Source organism: Aulonocara stuartgranti, assembly GCF_965226115.1.
Source record: "Aulonocara stuartgranti genome assembly, chromosome: 14".
Classification (NCBI taxonomy): Eukaryota; Metazoa; Chordata; class Actinopteri; order Cichliformes; family Cichlidae; genus Aulonocara; species Aulonocara stuartgranti.
In genome coordinates, this window is record NC_138950.1 from 12,248,855 (window position 1) to 12,271,240 (window position 22,386).

The window sequence follows — 22,386 nt, forward strand, 5'->3', positions numbered from 1 at the left end:
TGATTCTGTTTAATGTTGTAAGAACAGAAAATCTGATGTTGCCTTCTCAAACCAGTTTTAGTTTGATTTGTTTGTCTCTGCAAGGTGTTGTAGACTGAACACAGGCAAATATAATGCTCGTTCATTGATTAATCAAGAGACCATTCATTCATCTCCTGCTCGTCTGCCTTTGTGCCTGCTTGTGCCATCCGTTACTGTCTGCTTTGTAATGCAAATGCTAGCATATTGCTGAGACCTCCCAGAAAAGCAGCACTGGAGTTATTTCCCTGAACGAGACAGACATTACTCATGTTCAGGTAGCCAAGTTGGTGATAAGTAGGTTCAAAATAATACCAACAGCCAAGATGAACAACATGAAAGCTAGAGCCAAGCCTCTACGCAGAACCAGAGTCCTGAAAGAGAGCTCTCCTTCAGCTGTCCTCACTGTTGTTTCCACCTGAACATCCATCAGATCAATGGTGTCTGCTTGACCCACTGAGTTACCAGAGTCTTCTAGTTGGGTACCTGGACATAAATATATGCAAATGTTCCATGTTAGGGATCATGAAATTATAATTGTTATTCAAAATATTGTTCACAGTTTGGAAGTTTTCTATATTAATTGCTGTATAATCAATATCTAAAATCTCTGAATTGTTTTTTGTTTGTTAGTTTTTTTTATGGTTCTATCTGCTGATCCAACTGAGTGCTTTTTTAGTGTTGCCATAGATTGTGAAGTTAAAGATGTTAAAGGACATTTAAAAAAGATGAAGATCTTGGTTTCTGATTGTTTAGCAAATACCAATTTGCAGACAAAAATTTGGACTTTGAACATTTCATACTTTTAGACCATGCATGATTAAAAAAAAAGTAGTAAGGACACTTACTACATACAAACATATCAAAATGACAACAATAATAAAATAGCTATAAAATATGTTATAGACCTTTAAAAGTGTTAAATGTATTTACTTCTACATGTAGATTGTGCTTTTTTAGTTTACCCTGTCTACAGCAACTAAAGCATGACACTTTTAGGATTATTGTCAAAGATAAATTGTAAGTCACACCACTTGGTGAAGTGAAGGTAGGAAAAGATTTTAGCCTTTGTTTAATATTAAAGAAGTTACTGGTGACATAATGCTGTCCTAACCTTTCCGCACTCAACACATTTTATTGTGGCTTGAATATGACAAAGGTAGTTTGCACATACATATGGAGACATTGTTGCAATAATCAAACTAAAAACAACATAATTCATTTCTGGTGGCGCAGGATACATTTGTCGCAGGTTTTGCGACAAATTTGTCCTGCGTCATTTTTGGGTCCACGATGTGGTTATTGAAGATTTGGGGACACAACAGTCTGTAAAATCTTTTTGAATAATGTAGATACATAATTCAAATACACAAACAAGATTCATTAAATATTCTTCTAAAGGTATCTTTTAAACTCTGTATGTTCTACTTCCACACAGAACTGTTTTGTTTCTCGTGATGAACAGGATAAACACTTTTCAGCCAAATTAAATAATTTGTGAAAACTGTCCCTTACCTGTGTCTGTGGAGCTTACATGCACTCCTGCTCTGATCTGAGCCTGCAAGACGAATCAATGCGTGATCCTTTAATCATAAAGAGACAGCCGAAAACTACTGAAAATTAAATATTTATCCTTAAACACAAACCTCAACTGTGACATTTTTCCAGTTCATTCTGATTAGATAGAAAATCAGGAATAAGCATTGCAGGAACACACAGGTTAACAAGCCTGTCCACAGACCTGAGGAAAACAAAACATGTTTTTCTTTAAGAGGAGGAAGGAGATGTTGATGCTGTGGTAGAAATCAAATGAAAAAAAGAACTGTAGGGACAAAAATAACATGGATACAAACAGCTGATGGTTGAAAACATCTCACCCATGATTCCTAATTTGGCTGCAAACATCAGTGACACTCCAATCGGAAAGCCAACACCATAATATCCCAAAATATTGCAAATAGCTCCAACTCTCTGTTTGCCTGCTCCTCTTATTATGCCACACACGGCAGCCTAGTGACGCAAAAAGGATAAAGACATGGTTAAGTACCCACAAACACATACTTTATGGGATGTTTCTGGGGTATGGCAGATACTCACAGATGTTGCATCGAGTAGAATGAAAGGAGCATAAAAAGATAGGACATCTGAAACCCTTTGCCTGATTTGTCTGAAAGAAGAGAGTCTAAATTTTTAAAGTGAGACTGGTGAGTTTGTAAACACATGTTTTTGTGTAATTTGAGCCTTGTGCAACATTATACAATTATGCTGTCTTAGGAACAGGAAATATGTAAATAATTATCAGCACAGCTGAGTGCAGCTACCATAAACCTTTGTGTCTATTCAGTATAAGAGAGATTATGTAAGCGAAGGATGACAGTAACTTATGTAAGGGTAAAAGGTCGTTTATGAGGCCTGCTATCTCCCCTAGACTTGATACTGAAATTGCATGTGTAAGTGTAACCCATGCTGGTATTTCCTTTCTTTTTTCTTTTAAAGTAACAACTGCTGCGATTTATAAAACAAACAAAAAAAACATAAAATTATATACGCACTCATCATATGTAAAAACATAAGAGATGTGGTCCTTTAGGCTCCCGATGAGAGTTGACAAACATATAGACACTGACACTGCAGTAAAGACAGAAATATAATTAAAGATTTACCTTTTTCGGGAGCAACATGCCTTAACAGTCTTTTTCCTTATAGGATCGAAACCCTTTCTCGAGGGCACATCATAGGTAGGTAAAGATAAGTGAAAATATTCACGCTTTCTGCTAACATTCATAATTACAGAGACTGTTTAAAATTTCTAAGCTACTTTTGTGCTTCCTTCTGGAGAGCAAAATTGGAATTATGCAACATTAAATTATGTAATTAATTACCTTTAATTGACTGTCTTTAAAATATTTTCAAATGAATATTAGACAAAAAACTAACAAAAACAAAAACAAAACACACGGCAAAGAAATAAACATTGATGCATTCTGACCTGCACAGAACATTGACATCTTAGCAGACAGCTTGGCCTGCTCCGTTTCTCCACCTCCCAAAGCATTTCCAACTCTTACACTGCCCGCTATGCTGAAACCCAAAGGGAACTAAAAATAAAAAGGTTGTTACATTGGATGGATGTAAAATGAGAAAATTCTTTATGAATAAAGTTTTTTGGCAGTGCAGAGGGTTTGTTCACATCAAAAGGGCTCACCATGTATGCAACATTTGCCAGTTGATACACAACTGACTGAGCTCCGAGTTCCACTTCATTTATGAGACCTGTCAATGACAGACAGCGGATAGATTTCAGAGCTGCTTTTCTACAGTCAAAGGCATCCCAAAGTGGCCTGTGGCATTACCTGCTAGAAAGCCTCCAATCTCATATGTCCACCATTCAACACATAGCATGACCATGCCAGGGACAGCCAGGTGGATGTATGAGCCCCAGTCCTGGAGGCACTCTCGAGACCAACCTACGTAAGTGTTTATAAAGTAGATGTTAGCAATTCCAAATGTATATTTAAATTAAAGTGCATACAAAAGCAAAAGAAATAAAATACTTTAAAAATTCTCTCAAAACAAATAGTAGTCATATAATAAACCAATAAATCATTTGTCAACCTGCTTTTCTACCACATGATTTAAAGCAAATCTCAATACGCTAATTTCCAGTTCTATAGTGTGGGATTATAATATTATTTTATGCCATGTTATACCCCTAATTAAAGATTGTGAATTATTATGTAGTTTTAGTTTGCATTATTCTCCTGAATTAGAAGAAGGTGATAACTATTGCATTTGTTAAACTGATTTGCATTACATTAGACTGCTGATTAATTGTGAATGACTGATATTGTTTTATGATGCATTATACTGCTGAGTTATAAGAAATACTGTTCGCAGAAAGTCATCGCCTTATTTGTCTGATTAGAAGAGAACAGAACATGCTGGAGTTTTCTGCCCCATCTCAGCAGGAGCAGATAAACAGGGAGCCAAGGTCGTAGCTTAGGCGCTGTGTGAGAGAAAGAATGTGAATGTTTAGGCTTTTATGATTAGGTGGGGGCCACTAGAGGCTATAAGAGGTTGATCAATGCTCCACCATTTTAAGATCTGATGCTGTCTGTTGGCGAACAGGGTTAGTTCAGTTTGGCTTGACTGTGGGGTACAGGGCATCCTGGAATAAGCTAGGAGTTAGAGTCTCCTTACTGTGTTGAACGGTATCTGCGCTTTTTTGGACACAGTTAAATTGAGTTAGGGATTTTAGAGATTAGGCCAGATACAGTTAGAGTCTGATACTGGTTAATTGATTACAAAAAAGTTGGACTTTCTTAACTTAAATTTGTCAAAATTGTGTAGGTGCTAAAGCTGTCAGGCCTGAGAGTGATTGTAAATATAAGACGTCTTTGTAATATAAAATAACAGAGCTGTGTGAAATGAGGCTGTGTGTGACGTGCAGCTGCGGCGCTGCGAGCTATTTTTAGACTGTGTGTGAACATGCAACTGAGGTGGCTGCTGTGAAGCGCACAGAGGACTTTTGCTTCCTGTTTAGCGTGTTATTGAGTTTTATAATTATGATTTGCAAACAATGATACATGCCTGTAACTGAAACGCTGATTTTGCTGATTATAATATTACAAATAAGGTTTTGAATGACTAGGGTGAATGTTTGATGTTTGGCTGGGTTTTGATATAGAAAAGACAAATCGTGCATGATTTAGACCGGCACTTCAGTCGGCAGAGTAAGATTGTGTGATAAATACAGCTGTGATTTGTTTCAGTTTTATGGTGTGAAGCAGGATTTATAAGATTTTTAAGTGACTCTTGGTTCAGCTCAAGAGTATAGGCAGTTACATTTGTTTTACTTTTAGTTTTATCATAATATAGGGTGTGATCAAGCACGAATTTTAGCACTAGAGGTGGTGTAGTAATTTCATTCTACTTAGATAAAAGGCATGCTTATTTTGGGGTCGTGCCAAATTAAAATTTTACATATAGGGGATCTTCTTTACATGAATTGCAGTGGTCACAGTGAGTACGAAAAAATGACTAAATACAGTGAATTTTCTTGTCAGAAAAGAAATAGTAAGTGAGTGTTTTAGTGTTTTAATACAGGTGGATTTCTCTCAACCTGGAAACCTGAGTACAGCGGCAAACGGGTTAAATTAACAGAATTGGGACGACAGACAGGCCAAGCTTTGGCTCAAAATTACAGCTTGACCTCACTTTGTCCCCACACGGAAAAGAAGCTTAAAGGACATCTTCTCCTCCAGTTATCGGTTACCATCGCTGGAAATTTTCAGGCAAGTTTTTGGCTGAATTGTTATTGGCACCATGTGTCCCTGAATCTCACAAGCAAGCTCTAACTCCTGGCTGTAGACATGGAATGCTGTTATTTAAGGTGGGAAATCACAATTTGGGAAACAAAATAAAAACACACACACACAACCAGAGAAATGTATGAGAAAGGCACGTGTTAGAGAAATGCCTCGTTTGAGAAAAAAGTTGAAATAACCCCCCTACAAACACACACACACGCAATGAAGAAACCTATATATATATATATATATATATATATATATATACACATACATACATACAGTGGGGCAAAAAAGTATTTAGTCAGCCACCGATTGTGCAAGTTCCCCCACTTAAAATGATGACAGAGGTCAGTAATTTGCACCAGAGGTACACTTCAACTGTGAGAGACAGAATGTGAAAAAAAAATCCATGAATTCACATGGTAGGATTTGTAAAGAATTTATTCATAAATTAGGGTGGAAAATAACTATTTGGTCACCTCAAACATGGAAAATCTCTGGCTCTCACAGACCTGTAACGTCTTCTGTAAGAAGCTTTTCTGTCCCCCACTCGTTACCTGTATGAATGGCACCTGTTTGAACTCATCATCTGTATAAAAGACACCTGTCCACAGCCTCAAACAGTCAGACTCCAAACTCCGCCATGGCCAAGACCAAAGAGCTTTCGAAGGACACCAGGAAAAGTATTGTAGACCTGCACCAGACTGGGAAGAGTGAATCTACAATAGGCAAGCAGCTTGGTGTGAAAAAATCAACTGTGGGAGCAATCATCAGAAAATGGAAGACATACAAGACCACTGATAATCTCCCTCGATCTGGGGCTCCACGCAAGATCTCATCCTGTGGGGTCAAAATGATCATGAGAACGGTGAGCAAAGATCCCAGAACCACACGGGGGGACCTGGTGAATGACCTGCAGAGAGCTGGGACCAAAGTAACAAAGGTCACCATCAGTAACACACTACAACGGCAGGGAATCAAATCCCGCAGTGCCAGACGTGTTCCGCTGCTGAAGCCAGTGCATGTCCAGGCCCGTCTGAAGTTTGCCAGAGAGCACATGGATGATACAGCAGAGGATTGGGAGAATGTCATGTGGTCAGATGAAACCAAAGTAGAACTTTTTGGTATAAACTCAACTCGTCGTGTTTGGAGGACGAAGAATACTGAGTTGCATCCCAAGAACACCATACCTACTGTGAAGCATGGGGGTGGAAACATCATGCTATGGGGCTGTTTTTCTGCCAAGGGGACAGGACGACTGATCCGTGTTAAGGACAGAATGAATGGGGCCATGTATCGTGAGATTTTGAGCCAAAACCTCCTTCCATCAGTGAGAACTTTGAAGATGAAACGAGGCTGGGTCTTCCAACATGACAATGATCCAAAACACACCGCCCGGGCAACAAAGGAGTGGCTCCGTAAGAAGCATTTGAAGGTCCTGGAGTGGCCTAGCCAGTCTCCAGACCTCAACCCCATAGAAAATCTGTGGCGGGAGTTGAAAGTCCGTGTTGCTCGGCGACAGCCCCAAAAGATCACTGCTCTGGAGAAGATCTGCATGGAGGAATGGGCCAAAATACCAGCTACTGTGTGTGCAAACCTGGTAAAGACCTATAGTAAACATTTGACCTCTGTTATTGCCAACAAAGGTTATGTTACAAAGTATTGAGTTGTATTTTTGTTATTGACCAAATACTTATTTTCCACCCTGATTTACGAATAAATTCTTTACAAATCCTACCATGTGGATTCATGGATTTTTTTTTTCACATTCTGTCTCTCACAGTTGAAGTGTACCTCTGGTGCAAATTACTGACCTCTGTCATCATTTTAAGTGAGGGAACTTGCACAATCGGTGGCTGACTAAATACTTTTTTGCCCCACTGTACGTACACACACACACACACACACACACACACACACACACACACACACACACACACACACACACATATATATAAATAAATACAGAGACAATATAAATAAAATATACGAAGGGGATAAATAGACTAAAGAGGAATAAAAATAAAAATACAAGTGAATTGCACATTTCAAGTATTGAGTCTATTGCACGGTTGCACGGTTAATTGATGATTCTAAATTATCCATGAATGTAAGGGTAAATGGCTGTTTGTTTCTATCTGATAGACTGGTCGGCTGTCCGGGGTGTACCCTGCCTGGTAACCTATTACTTCAGGGTTATTTCCCAGCCCTGCTGCAACCAGGATAAAGATAGGAGGATGGTAGTTGTTGTAGACCCATTCAATTTTTATGGTAACCAGGATCTAGACTTTGTTGAACCGCGTGCAATATGAAGACAACATGTAGTATTTAAGCGACCAAGTAGTATTTGGATAAAAGTTATTGAATAGTGTTGAAATAAACTGACAGAAGTGAAGGATTAAAATATTACAGGAGCTCAACTTACTCCATCTGAACATGTTTCAATCGTGTTTTATGAACACAACATGCAGGTTTACTGAATATGAAAAGGTTGTGTTGATTTAACTCAGTTGTTTAAGTTTCTACCAAAGCAAAACATTTGTGTGCAACCAGTGTCCACTATTGAATCAAGTAAATCCAGCATGTTTTGTTTCAGTGCAAAAAGGAGTTACGGTACCTGTATTCCTACACAATATTGTCCCGGGGGGGAGAAAAACTTTCTGGTGAAGTTTTGGTTGATTTTTGGGTTTTGCTTGACACTAGGTTGATTTTATCAGTGAGGTTTGGATTGTTTTCTTTCTCTAAGAGAGAGAAAGATGGTTTTATGCTTGGACATGTTTGCAATGGGCCCCAGTATTTGTTATTATATGAGTATTTTATTGGTTACGTTTGTTTTTGCTTTTGGTACAGTGCACTGAAATAAGAGCATCTGAGAGGTGTGATCCACCGGTGGTGATATTTTGGTATTTTGTGAGTTCCTGATTTAACAAATCAGCTCTTTAATCCAGGCCTGAGAGATTGAACTTTAAAGCGCTATAAGATATTTTTACTGGAAACAGTCGCAAAGTATTTTTCTCCATGATTGTAATGGGCTCTGGAGAAATTCACTTATATGGGACATTGATCACATGAGAAGTCCTGAGCCTAAAAGGATTGCAGCGAGTCAATCCAGTCCAAAAAACAAGGAACTGTTTTCCTTTAAAATGATGACGTCATCTTGCTGGTGATGGAGGTTCGAATAGGTTGCTCGTGAGACTCCATTATCAGCAATATCTGGTATGAATGTGTGTGGATGTATGCATGTGACTGGACTATGATGGACTGACGACTAAAAGTTTTAACTGACTTGATACTGAGACAAAAACGGTACTGACTTTAGGATTAGTAAATGTCCACAAACAATTCACCCAGCCTGTAAAAGAAGGGTGGATATTTTGTCTTGCTTTGTTTTGTTTTTGCAAGAACAGAAGGATGACAGAGGCTAAAGGGGGAGGCTGTAGCTTCACATAAGTGTGAACTGCATGTCAGGAAAAGTCGGGAGAAAGCGCCAGAGTCCAAATTGGGATTACTTTGAATATGACTGTGTTTTGGATAAAGCTAGTGTCTTGTAGTGGAAAGAGACAAATTATGAGGGACATTTATAAAGGGAAAAAACCTTAAAGTGCACTTGAAAAGCTCACACAAGAAGGCTAACCTAGCTTACCTTGAAAAGGTAAGGGAGCACACTCAACCCTCATCCCCAGAAAACAGAAGCTAACCCCAGGCAAGGCAGCGTGATGCATCCCGAGACAACAGGAAGGGGATATCTACATAACTGTGTGAGTCAATTGCCTCCACAAAGTTTATCAATTCACTTGAACCAAAATTACGAACACCCGGTGCTGCAAGATTTAATAGTCTCAATACCCACGGATAAGCACAAGAGCATGACTGATATGATGAAACTGGGATTTTGTTACACTTAATTATTGCAGACACAACTAAAACTAAACTGAAACTAATCAAAACTAAACTGAAACTAAGGACTTAAAAAAAAATAATTAAAACTAAACTAAACTAGCAAACAATTTGTAAAAACTAATTACATCTGATATAAAATTGAAAATCTGAAGTCAAAGCTAAATAATAATAAAAACTAATGAAAATTGCAAAACTATTAAAACCCTGGTCCAGACTAAGATGGCGTTGGACATCTTCAGGGCGGAAAAGGGTTGGTGTGACCAAGGTGTGGTTTGGCTTGTTGTATGTATATTTCAAGATCATATGGCTCTGGATGGACCAGTTACCAGGGCATGGAAGGAGGACAGACTCATTAAATGAGGAGAAGGATTTTTCTGGGATTGGAGATCCTCTGGGTGAGTGGTTGACTAAAAGCATGCATAAAATAAAAGCTATTTTTTGTTATTGATTGGTAATAGATTGATAATTGGCCACATTTACAGCTGTATTGACTTGTTGTGGACGTAGTCTACTTCATGTTTAGGCACTCTAATTAACAGATTGAAAATAGTGACATTAAAGGAAGAGTATGCAGCGCCACCCTGTCAGACGCCAGTGACGGTGGGGCTCATTGATGAATCAGGTGAGCTGCATTCATGGCTGAATCAAAACTAAGTTTCCCCTGCTGTGGTCAGTGAGGGAAAAACAGAGGAAAATAAAATTGAAAGAGGCATTTATAAACGTTTATGTGTCAAGTTTATAAATGGGATAAAAGGGGGTGTTTTACTGTTATTTCAGCATCAGCATTATTATTACATCAGAATCATATAACAAGCATTGCATTAAACATTTCTTGAAGCTTTTGACATTACATTAACATTTGTATTACGGTGATTGTTATAACCTCAGGTTAATCTTCTATTTACAGGTGTTGGGATAATCATATGATCTTTCATTGCAGGTGTAAACGTGATCATTTTTATACATATTGCAGTCTGTTGCTCATTATAGAGTTGTGCTCAAGTTAATAAGGGTTAAAAGCTACAGTCAACGCGATGTTTGGCTGATCTATGGAGTGGAGTGACTTCGAGCATAGAAGGCCGCACGCGCTTACATAACACTGATATCATGTTTTTCTTGGTGATCTTTTATTCAGTTATATCTTTTGCTAAGTTTTAAGTAGTGGCAGTTAATTAAACGACATTCATTTAATCTTACATACCTGATTCAGAGCATTACACACAGATCAACTTAACAATCTGCAAAACCTTGTAGTTGCAATGTTGTGTCTCCATAAGGGACAGTTGGCTCCAGGAGATAAGTGGGAGTCAGTGCCTGTCCTCGAGAAGGAGAGAACATTCCTTTGCTGTGTCAAAAGTAGTCAACAAGTTCATATTCAAGTGAAGTTCATATTAATGCAGGTTTTGTTTCCTGGCAATTCTGCAGACGCAGGCTCTGGGCGGAGCCAGGAGTTGAACAGATCTAACATGACAATTAAATTGGTTTCATTCCCTGGCACAGGATGACAGGACTGGAGCAACGACACTGGATAGGAGAAAGTCTGATACTTTCTGAGATATGAGTTCACTAACCTTTTCTTTTAATTTTCTAGCTCCGTTGATTTGACACATGGGAATGTGTCAAAAAAAAGGGGGGGGGGGGGGGGAGTTGAGTTTTAACATCAAACAAGGGTTATATGAACATTTTTATGACTTCATTTGTGTTTTTGATAACTTAGGTGTGGTAAAGCTTAAGCTAATAGTGACCCAAGAGGTTTCCAGACTTTTTTTAGAGAATCAGTGAGAAGCATAAATCATTATTTCCATGTTTAAGCATTAATCATTGAAATGAACTGAATAGCGTTTAGATGATAAAATGCCTGTGTTCATGAGAAGCTGAGTACCACACTGGAGAGGAAACCGCGGGACAGTAGGCGGAAGGAAACACATGATTTTTGGGGGGGCAAATGTTAGGATTAAAAATGGCTAATTTGTTTTTGATGTCTTTTGTTAAAATGAGTGGTTTTAATAGTTTTCGTACACACCTTGCAAATGAGTTTGCAATGAGTTGTGACTGTAAATACCCATGAGTTGGCACTCGGTCTTTGGAAGGTCATAAGCTTCGTTCGGTGTGATGGTCCGGACTGATATATTGCAGGTATTGACTTTGAGTGCAGAGGGCTAAATGCAAACACGCTTACACACACAGAGGATATGATTAGAATAAGTCCCTGGGACATTCTGAATATTCTAAACCAATTCTGAATCACCAGAAGATCAGTAGATAACAACATTAGATTATTAGAGCTAGGAAGAGAGGTGTTTTGGTTTTCTGTCTCTTACAGAGAAAGGAACAGACACCAGACGAGGTCACAGATATACGAGGATCCTTCGCAGCAGAGACAGACACGGTGACTGCCGAGACACCAACTGGGTTCCAGTGTCATGGCGTTTGGGCTCCGATTAGTCACCTCAAAAGGATGGATCCCATAAACACAGCAATAACCATGAAGGGGTTGGTGGAAATCCAGGAACACCAGACCAACGAGGTTCGAGAGGCTCTTGGGCAAGAGGGGGACATGTTCCTGTTCCTTTTTCTGGGGGACACAGTTGTGACCCGAGGATACACAGATCGTTGTTTGAAATTGGGGCAGAATAATCCCCTGATCTGTGCAACGACTGAAGGGTTGTCTAACCCCTGAGGTTGAAGAAAGAAGAGCAGAGGATCACCCAACTGGAAGACACTGGTGGCTGCAGCAATAAAATAAAGGCTAAAAGCTCCTCGGACAGAGGTTCTAGTCTGAGTACGTCTGAAGGGTGTGAGGTAGCACCAAAATGAAGCTGTGGGAGAACTGGGGAGTGTCATCTGTACCTGCTATTGTTGTAATAATAGTTTTTCTTGCATCTGAACTGCGCAAACTCAGAGGTCATCTCACGTATGGTTCGCCCAACAGGGGGACAAAGGGCCTCAGGGGTGAGAAGAAATGAACCCGGCCACACTGGATTACAGGGTGTAGGTAAGCTCTCTATTCTAAAGAGCTCAACATGGGGAGTGTGAGATTATAATATTATTTTATGCCATGTTAGACCCCTAATTAAAGATTGTGAATTATTATGTAGTTTTAGTTTGCATTATTCTCCTGAATTAGAAGAAGGTGATAACTATTGCATTTGTTAAACTGATTTGCATTACATTAGACTGCTGATTTATTGTGAATGAATGATATTGTTTTATGATGCATGATACTGCTGAGTTATAAGAAATACTGTTCGCAGAAAGTCATCGCCTTATTTGTCTGATTAGAAGAGAACAGAACATACTGGAGTTTTCTGCCCCATCTCAGCAGGAGCAGATAAACGGGGAGCCAAGGTCGTAGCTTAGGCGCCGTGTGAGAGAAAGAATGTGAATGTTTAGGCTTTTAGGATAAGGTGGGGGCACCAGAGGCTATAAGAGTTTGATCAATGCTCCACCATTTTGAGATCTGATGCTGTCTGCGTACGGTGTCCATCTCCCACATGTGTGATCATTAAAATCATCGTTTGACTCAACCCGGCCGGACCAGTGTTCAAATTCAAATTTTATTTGTCACGTACACAGTCATACACAGTACGATATGTAGTGAAATGCTTGTGTTGTTATTTCGGTTTTTCCTCTTGTATCAATCCCCAATATTTGAATCTGTAACAATAGTTTTACCCTTTGTCATAGTACTGGGTGCGGTGACCCAGTGTTTGTGTTTTTCTGGTTTACGTTATATTCTCTGATTTGTCATTTTTCATGGTTTTGGTTCTCTCTATTGTTTTCTGCTTATGTTATATTTATAGTCCCTGGTCTTTAGGTTTCTGTCCCTGTGCCCTTCCTGTGCTCCATGTTCCCTCTGTTGTTTCAGTGTAAAGTCCGTGTCTTTGTGAATGTCTCTTGTTTCCTGTTTTACTTTAACGTCTCGCGTCCTATGCTAGTGTTTTCAGTTTTGCTTCCTTCCCGTCTCGTCATGTATGATTACTCCCAGCTGTGCTCTCCTTCTGCGTTTCATTCCCTTGTTATTCCTCTGTGTATTTAAACCCTGTGTTTTTCTCTGTCTGGTGTTACCCCATGTGCTGTGTGGTTCTTCTGTGAGCCTGGATTTCTTTGTCCTTAGTCTCTAGTTTCCCCGTGTTTAGTTCTTAGTTTCCAGTTTCCATGTTCAAGTTTTGGTTTTCACAAATTTATTTTATGAAGTGTTTTATCTCAGCGCAACAAAGCTGCCTTCCTTTGTTCATCCCGTCGTTCGAGTCCTGCGTTTGGATCCTCATCCTGCCTGCCACAGCAGTAAACATGACACCCTTGGACTTGTGTGCTTATGTGGCTTTGCTTAAATTTTTAATCGTCTCCGCCTTTTTTTTTTGCTCCCTTTAGGTGTTCTCATCTCTCAGTCTGTTGCTTTGGATTTTTTCATTTTGAAAAACAAGCCATTTTAGCTCCTCTCGCTGTAAGGACAACTTTGTTCTGATTTGCTGCTTAGATTAAAACAGCGGATGGTTTGGATCACCATATTTACACCCAGGCTGTATGAAAGAAATCACTTATCTTTAGCATCATAATCTAAGAGTTGAAAAGTTGAGCATTTAGAGCAGTCTGAAGTCTGGGCTTTGCTTACAGGGATTACCTAGTCTTTCAAAGTAGCCCTGTGTAATGTGAGCACTCACCAATGTCACAGTATAATAACAGAAAATAAAGTAAAATAAAACAGGTCCACTTAAAGGGAAAATAAACATGAACTTGTTATAACTCTGCTCATTTTGTTTGCAACCTGGTTGTAGGTTTTTGTTTTTTATTGCTTCTTAAATGCTTGATTCGTCAGTTCAGTCCAACTTCAGCTTCGACCTTCGGACTTTTATCTGGTGATCTGTTGACCTCATCCACCTAACCCTTCCATTAAAAGTCACTACATCCAGCTGTCATCATGACAATAGTTAAAATAATAGTCTTTCTCAGACATGTTTATGTTTTCTTTAAACGCTTCTAACAAGTTGTTCATTTTGTAATTGTGTAAAAACAACTTATATTTTATATAGTTAAAGGTTTCTGTTAGTTGTTAATCATTGTTAAACTCATTTGGGTTTCTCTTAATATTAAAAATAACCAGTATCCAGTGTATATGCAGTACTCACCTCCCCAAGTGGCCTTATGAAGTCCTTTCCATATGATATAAGCAAAGAGGATTCCAGCCATTAAGAACTCAGAAATGGCATTGGCTATTGCAGAACCTCTGTAAAGATTATTTCAATGTGTCGTGTTGGTTATACAGTATGTGATGATGTCAGCTGATACCACTAAAGACGATATTAACGAAGTCATGTGCAATCCAATAAAACAAACTCACGCAACTCCAAGGTTTAACGGGAAGAGGACGATGTAGTTGATGAGTGCATTTAGAAGATTGACAACAAAGCCTGTGATGACCTGTGGCCATATAATGCCCTAAAACAGAAATGCAACAAGTTTATTTTAATTAGGAAATGGCGAAATGACAGGCCAGATAGACTGGGTAAAATAAGTATTGAACACGTCACCAATATACTAAGTAAATATATTTGTAAAGCTGCTATTGCCATGAAATTCTCACTATATGTCAGCAACAACCCATCCAATCAACAAACGCAAAGAAATCAAACCATAGATGTCCATGCGTTCGGTTTTAAGTAACAATGAGAAATGACACAGGGAAAAACTACTGAACACATGAAGAAAGGGAGGTTTAAAAAGACATGGACAGTCATGACACCAGCTGAAATCAACCCTGTCACTTCTGGTTCAGTCCCAACTAATTGCTTATAAGTAGTATCTCATTTCCAAGGTGTCACACAAGAATCATCTCATGATGGGTAAAGCTAATGGACTCTCTCGAGCCCCTCCCAACCTTATTGTTGCAAATCATATTGATTGCGCTGGTTACAGCAGAATTTCTGAACTACTGACGTTTCCGATGAGCACTGTTGGGGCCATAATCTGGAAGAGGAAAGAACAAAATTTTTACCATGAACAGGTGCTAGCCGCAGGATTTCAGACAGAGGAGTGAAAAGAATTATCAGAAGAGTTGTCTAAGAGCCAAGCACCACTTGTGGAGAGCTACAGAAAGACCTTTAATCAACTGGTACAACTATTTCAAATCAATAAGTAATGCACTCAACCACCATGCCCTGTATGCATGCTTACCACATACAGGGAGTGCAGAATTATTAGGCAAATGAGTATTTTGTCCACATCATCCTCTTCATGCATGTTGTCTTACTCCAAGCTGTATAGGCTCGAAAGCCTACTACCAATTAAGCATATTAGGTGATGTGCATCTCTGTAATGAGAAGGGGTGTGGTCTAATGACATCAACACCCTATATCAGGTGTGCATAATTATTAGGCAACGTCCTTTCCTTTGGCAAAATGGGTCAAAAGAAGGACTTGACAGGCTCAGAAAAGTCAAAAATAGTGAGATATCTTGCAGAGGGATGCAGCAGTCTCAAAATTGCAAAGCTTCTGAAGCGTGATCATCGAACAATCAAGCGTTTCATTCAAAATAGTCAACAGGGTCGCAAGAAGCGTGTGGAAAAACCAAGGCGCAAAATAACTGCCCATGAACTGAGAAAAGTCAAGCGTGCAGCTGCCAAGATGCCACTTGCCACCAGTTTGGCCATATTTCAGAGCTGCAACATCACTGGAGTGCCCAAAAGCACAAGGTGTGCAATACTCAGAGACATGGCCAAGGTAAGAAAGGCTGAAAGACGACCACCACTGAACAAGACACACAAGCTGAAACGTCAAGACTGGGCCAAGAAATATCTCAAGACTGGTTTTTCTAAGGTTTTATGGACTGATGAAATGAGAGTGAGTCTTGATGGGCCAGATGGATGGGCCCGTGGCTGGATTGGTAAAGGGCAGAGAGCTCCAGTCCGACTCAGCAAGATGGAGGTGGAGTACTGGTTTGGGCTGGTATCATCAAAGATGAGCTTGTGGGGCCTTTTCGGGTTGAGGATGGAGTCAAGCTCAACTCCCAGTCCTACTGCCAGTTTCTGGAAGACATCTTCTTCAAGCAGTGGTACAGGAAGAAGTCTGCATCCTTCAAGAAAAACATGATTTTCATGCAGGACAATGCTCCATCACACGCGTCCAAGTACTCCACAGCGTGGCTGGCAAGAAAGGGTATAAAAGAAGAAAAACTAATGACATGGCCTCCTTGTTCACCTGATCTGAACCCCATTGAGAACCTGTGGTCCATCATCAAATGTGAGATTCACAAGGAGGGAAAACAGTACACCTCTGTGAACAGTGTCTGGGAGGCTGTGGTTGCTGCTGCACGCAATGTTGATGGTGAACAGATCAAAACACTGACAGAATCCATGGATGGCAGGCTTTTGAGTGTCCTTGCAAAGAAAGGTGGCTATATTGGTCGCTGATTTGTTTTTGTTTTGTTTTTGAATGTCAGAAATGTATATTTGTGAATGTGGAGATGTTATATTGGTTTCACTGGTAAAAATAAATAATTGAAATGGGTATATTTGTTTTTTGTTAAGTTGCCTAATAATTATGCACAGTAATAGTCACCTGCACACACAGATATCCCCCTAAAATAGCTAAAACTAAAAACTACTTCCACAAACATTCAGCTTTGATATTAATGAGTTTTTTGGGTTCATTGAGAACATGGTTGTTGTTCAATAATAACATTATTCCTCAAAAATACAACTTGCCTAATAATTCTGCACTCCCTGTATTGCTGAAGAAACAGCATGTTGAAGCATGTTTAAAGTTTGCTGAACAACATTTAGACAACCTGCGTTCATACTTTTATCCTGTGTCAAAAGCTCACCTTTGGAAAAATTTTACTTAAAAAATTGGTGATGTGTTCAATACTTATTTTACCCGCTGTACATGACATCATTACAGTTTTCCACCAACAGACAAAAGGATGATTAAATATCTGACTGATTTCCTGTAATCAAAAACAGCAGTTCGCAGTGTTTGTCAAGTAAAGTGAATCATAGTTTTATTGACATGAAAGGGCTCAAAGAGCTCTGATCTCCTTGCTATCTGTATGTGGACACCATCAATCATTAAACATTGTAGCCAGTAGGACTGGAGTCTCACTTACAGACACATATTGTATATTCAATCCACTCTATCATTTTGCGGATAAAAGAAGAACACAATCTGTATACCCTGCGATCCAAACTGTATTATTCAAAATAATCATGGAGATATTTACCTGGTTTTGCAGATATCTTGTTTCTAATGAGTACATGAATGCAGCCTGTGGCACACAGAAACACACACACACCAAAAAAATAAAAACAGAAAGAAAAGAACAACATAGTCTGAGTTGCAATTATTTGAAACATTTTATTCTAATGTGATTAGACTGGGACTCGTCCTGTTTGGTAGTGACAGCTTGTTACATCATCAAATACAACTGTACAAGGGGGAAAATAAGTAGAGCTATGCTGTACTAGGTAAGTTAACCAACTAAGTAAGTGTCCAGCAGAGACTTTATAGACTCATTGATTTCTACTTAAAATAACGCGATCACCACCCACTTAAAAAACAGGGTTGAATTTATCTAGCTGACTAGTTAGCCCACTTTGGAAAAGATTTTACTGTGGGGATATTTGATTTCTGTGTCTGGGATTAGCAAGGCCTCCTTTTTGTAGGTGTATTTTTATTTGGAAGAGTGACTCTAAATCTATCTTAAAACATTAATAAAAGGGACATGCAAGGAACAATCAGGTCAGCCTCCAAGGAGATGCATGTCACCCTCTTCCTCTCTCCCACTTAGATGACTTTCCACTTGGTTCAATTTTGTGGCTTTTGTGTTGCACACACACATGCACACTTAGCCTTAGACATACTTACAGGAAGTGCGGGCATAAAGATCTTCACATACATCTGACACAACCTTGAAAGAGAGAGAGACTGATTTTATCCCATCAAAATGAACACACATTTTAAAATTCAAGAAAGCATTAGCGGATTGTGACGGCTGACCTTGCCACCTCTGGTTCTTGTCTGACAGCCAGCAGAATCGGCTCTGTGTTAATAAGGATGGCCCAGCAGGGGAAGCAGGCCAGGAGCAAAATGAGGATGGCCCGCTGCAGAATAACTCCAATTTTCAGCAGGTTATGGCTTCCAAAGGTCTAAAAGCACAGAACAGTTTAGTCTGCCATTACTATTGTTAAGCACCGATGATAAATTATTTGTGATGGATCAAAGATTCGCACCTGAGAAACCAGAGTATCACATGCTGATGCCAAACCACTACCAATAGATATACCTGTAACATTAATAACCTGGAAATACATTAGAAAACATTGGTGGATTGGATGTCACTTTTCTATTGGTTTAATGACTTAATAAAAGGTGAGTGTTTGAATTTCACTTACTGCAATGGCCAGAGACACTCCTGCCAGCTCTGTCTTCCCCAGATGGCCACAAAATATTGTACTTACAAGGCTCAAGGAAAAATTCATGAGCTGGGATATCATCTGATAAGGAAATTCGAAATTAATTAAAAGTTGCCAGGGCAACAAAAACAGCTATTAAAAACTAGTAATTTACAGCGTAAGCGGCCAATTTGTTCTGTACGATATATACCATACCATACCATACCACCTTTATTTATAAAGCACTTTAACATAAAACCAGAGTTCACAAAGTGCTGTACATGCTAATAGCATAAGTGAAGAAAATTAAAATGAGATAAGATAAAATAAATAACTAAAAAACTAAAATAAATTGAAACATGTTAAAACAAATTGAGTCAATCCCTCTAATCAATGCCAAAGGCTTCAGCGAATAAATATGTTTTAAGAAGACTTTTAAATTCCGAGAGAGAAGAGGCCTGCCTAACATGCAAGGGTAGATCATTCCACAACTTTGGAGCAACTACAGCAAAAGCACGATCACCTTTAAATTTATACTTAGTTTTCGGTACCTTAAGGAGCTGCTGATTGGCGGACCTAAGGGAACGGGCAGGTGTAAATGGTTGTAGTAGCTCCGAGAGGTAGGGGGGGCCCAGGCAAATAAGCAAATAAGAGAATTTTAAAAACAATCCTAAAATGTACAGGTAGCCAGTGGAGTGAAATTAAAATTGGGGTAATGTGCTCAAACTTTTTTGTTCCAGTTAAAAGACGTGCTGCAGCATTTTGCACAACCTGCAGGCGCCTAATGGACGCATCACTAACCCCAAAATAAAGTGCGTTACAATAATTCAGCCTAGAAGTAACAAAGGCATGGATTACTGTCTCAAAATGCTGTTTCGATAAGATAGGCTTTATTTTGGCTAATTCCCTCAAATGAAAAAAGCTAGATCTTACAACAGCTCTGACCTGGCTTTCAAGTTTAAGATTTGCCTCTATTTTAACTCCCAGATTAGTGATGACTGGTTTAACATACTGTGCCAGTGAACCAAGATCTATAGTAGTGGCCTCAGAAGCGCCACCAAAAACCATCACTTCTGTTTTCTGTTCATTAAAATGTAAAAAGTTCAAAGCCATCCAGGCCCTTATTTCATCAAGGCATCTGAGCAGCGGGTCTACTGAGAAGCCATTTATCTTTTTAAGTGGGAAATAAATCTGGGAGTCATCGGCATAGCAGTGGAAAGAAATCCCATGTTTCCTGAAAATAGACCCAAGGGGTAGGAGATATAGAGAGAAAAGAAGCGGGCCTAAAACTGAACCCTGTGGGACCCCACATTGAAGAGAAGCAGCAGAGGATACAAACTCCCCTAGTTTCAGAGAGAAAGTTCGCTCTGCCAAATAGGATCTGAGCCACTGCAGTGCGGTACTCTGCATACCCACCAACTGCTCTAAACGGGAAATTAAAATATTATGATCCACTGTATCAAAAGCAGCAGTTAAATCTAACAGCACAATAATAACACAGTCACCTGAGTCATTTGCCAAAAACACATCATTAAAAACTCTTAAAAGGGCAGATTCGGTACTATCTAAAGCTTTAAAACCAAATTGGAAAACTTCTAAAATACCGTGTTCTTCTAGGAAGGACATTAATTGCTTGTAAACTACCTTTTCAAGAATCTTTGAGATAAAAGGCAGTTTGGAAATAGGTCTGTAATTTGCAATAATATCAGGATCAAGAGCAGGTTTCTTGAGTAGAGGCTGAATCACTGCATGTTTGAGATTGACAGGTACAACACCAGAGGACAGACTACAATTTACAATGGGTTGTACAGCTGATGCTATAGTGAGAAAAACCTCTTTGAAAAATCGAGGAGGGAGAGCATCATAAGGGGAACCTGAGGGCTTCATGTGAGCAACCAACTCCTGCAGGCAGAGCAAGGAAACTGGCTCGAACCTGTCAAAGACAGCAGAACTAGGGACAGGGGTAGAAGGGTCGAGAACGGACTGGGAAGTCTGCGCTTTGACAGATAGCACTTTATCAATAAAAAAGTGTAGGAAGTTTTCACAAATTTCCTGAGAAGACTCGACACCAGCAGTCTGTGGAGCATGAAGGACCATGTCAATAGTCTTGAATAAGACATGAGGCTTACGACAGTTTGCCTGAATAATATCAGCAAAATGTTTCCTCTTAGCATCTTTTACAGTTTTCTGGTAAGAATTCCAGTAATCTTGTAACATTTGGTATGACACCTGAAGTTGATCCTTCTTCCATTTACGTTCAGCTCTCCTACACTTTCTTCTGGCAGCCCGGGTGTCTTCATTCAGCCAGGGTTCAGATTTGGCTTTTACTTGCCTAAGCTTAAAGGGGGCCACTGAATCTAAAGCAGTTTGGCAGACAGAGTAAAACCACGTACTCAGCTCTTCTGTATCATTGCATATGAAATCAGGAAGGCCGCCGTTCTGATTAAAAACAATAGAGAACTGTCCAGCAGAGGAAGGGTTAAAAAATAGACAGCTCCTAGCAGCAACAGGAGGAAGATTAACTTTGGTACAAGGAAGGAAAACCTCAAACAGGACAGGCCTATGGTCTGACCATACAACATCACAAACCTCTAAGTTAGAGACAGGTAAATTGTGAGTTAAAAGAAGATCCAACGTTTGCCCATATTTTTGTGTAGGCACAGACACAGGTTGCACAAGATCAAAAGAGTCAATAAGATTTAAAAAGTCCTTTGCCATTGGCTTGTCAGGGCAGCACACATGAATATTGAAGTCCCCAATAATAAGGACATGATCATATTTGGGCATAATTTCAGCCAACAGATCAGAAAAGTCATTTAAGAAGTTCTTATTGTATTTTGGGGGTCTGTAAACCACAGCACAGAGCACTGAGTGAGAGCGACCTAGCTCAAACATGCTCAGTTCAAAGCTACTAGGTGAGGTTGATAATGGCAGTGGTTTACATTTATACTGCTTCTTAAAAACAACCGCTAGTCCTCCTCCGCTGCCTGATATTCGAGGAGAGTTTAAAAAGCAGCAGTCATCAGGTAAGAGATCTGTGAAAGCGCTGGACTCACCGGCCCTCAACCATGTCTCAGTTATACAGAGGAAATCCAGTCCTTGGGTCATAAATAAATCCCTTAAAATAAAAGTTTTATTACTCAGCGATCTAGTGTTCACCAATCCAAACCTGGTGGAGGTCAGCGTGTTCGGTATTTATATTTATATATATCGGTATTAATCAATGACTGTAGAAAACAGTCAAAATCTTGGTATTAATCCACGTAATCAAATGCCAATGTATTATTTTAAGTTTTTATTTTTTATTATACTGATTACTGACCACCGTCTATTTAAATACAGGGTACTTACCACTGGTACTGAAAGTTTTGACAGCTCTTTTATTTCGCTCTTGTAACCAACAGGAACCAGCGTGCGGATTCTCTTTAATATAAAACATTCCCTCCATGAGGAAATAGGTGCGCTCTCTGCCCCGGTATCCATGTTTCCGTGGGGAGGGGGAAAATGTCTTTCTGTATTGACCGCTGTATTTATGCTGCTGTTGAACTTGAACCTCTTCCGGTGAGTCAATGATCTCTGTCAGTGTTTAGCATTAATGATGAAAGTGGTTGAAAGTTTGCTTTATGAGCCGCGTGAGAGGAGCTCACGTCAAGCGCTTCCCGTAAAGTCAGCTGGTCTTGACGTCGAAAAATGAATTGGGAACTGCTTTGACCACACGTTTTGTGAGCCTTCAAAGGCTGTCCACGTGTTTATGAATCGTGTGGATTG

General features: G+C 39.5%; 1 protein-coding gene across 1 annotated transcript; it reads right to left on the minus strand.

The window, feature by feature from the left end:
* Window positions 1–2: 2 nt before the first annotated feature.
* slc47a3 (solute carrier family 47 member 3) lies at window positions 3–22,386 on the minus strand. Its single transcript, XM_082502565.1, has 17 exons — window positions 21,970–22,386; window positions 18,619–18,720; window positions 18,457–18,525; window positions 18,224–18,372; window positions 18,092–18,134; window positions 17,448–17,492; window positions 14,572–14,669; window positions 14,360–14,457; window positions 3,372–3,485; window positions 3,224–3,291; window positions 3,008–3,116; window positions 2,571–2,646; window positions 2,116–2,185; window positions 1,896–2,028; window positions 1,665–1,759; window positions 1,534–1,576; window positions 3–504 (listed from the first exon to the last, which is right to left on the minus strand). The coding sequence occupies exons 1-17, from the start codon at window positions 22,099–22,101 to the stop codon at window positions 293–295; spliced, it is 1,656 nt and encodes a 551-aa protein (XP_082358691.1). The 5' UTR covers window positions 22,102–22,386; the 3' UTR covers window positions 3–292.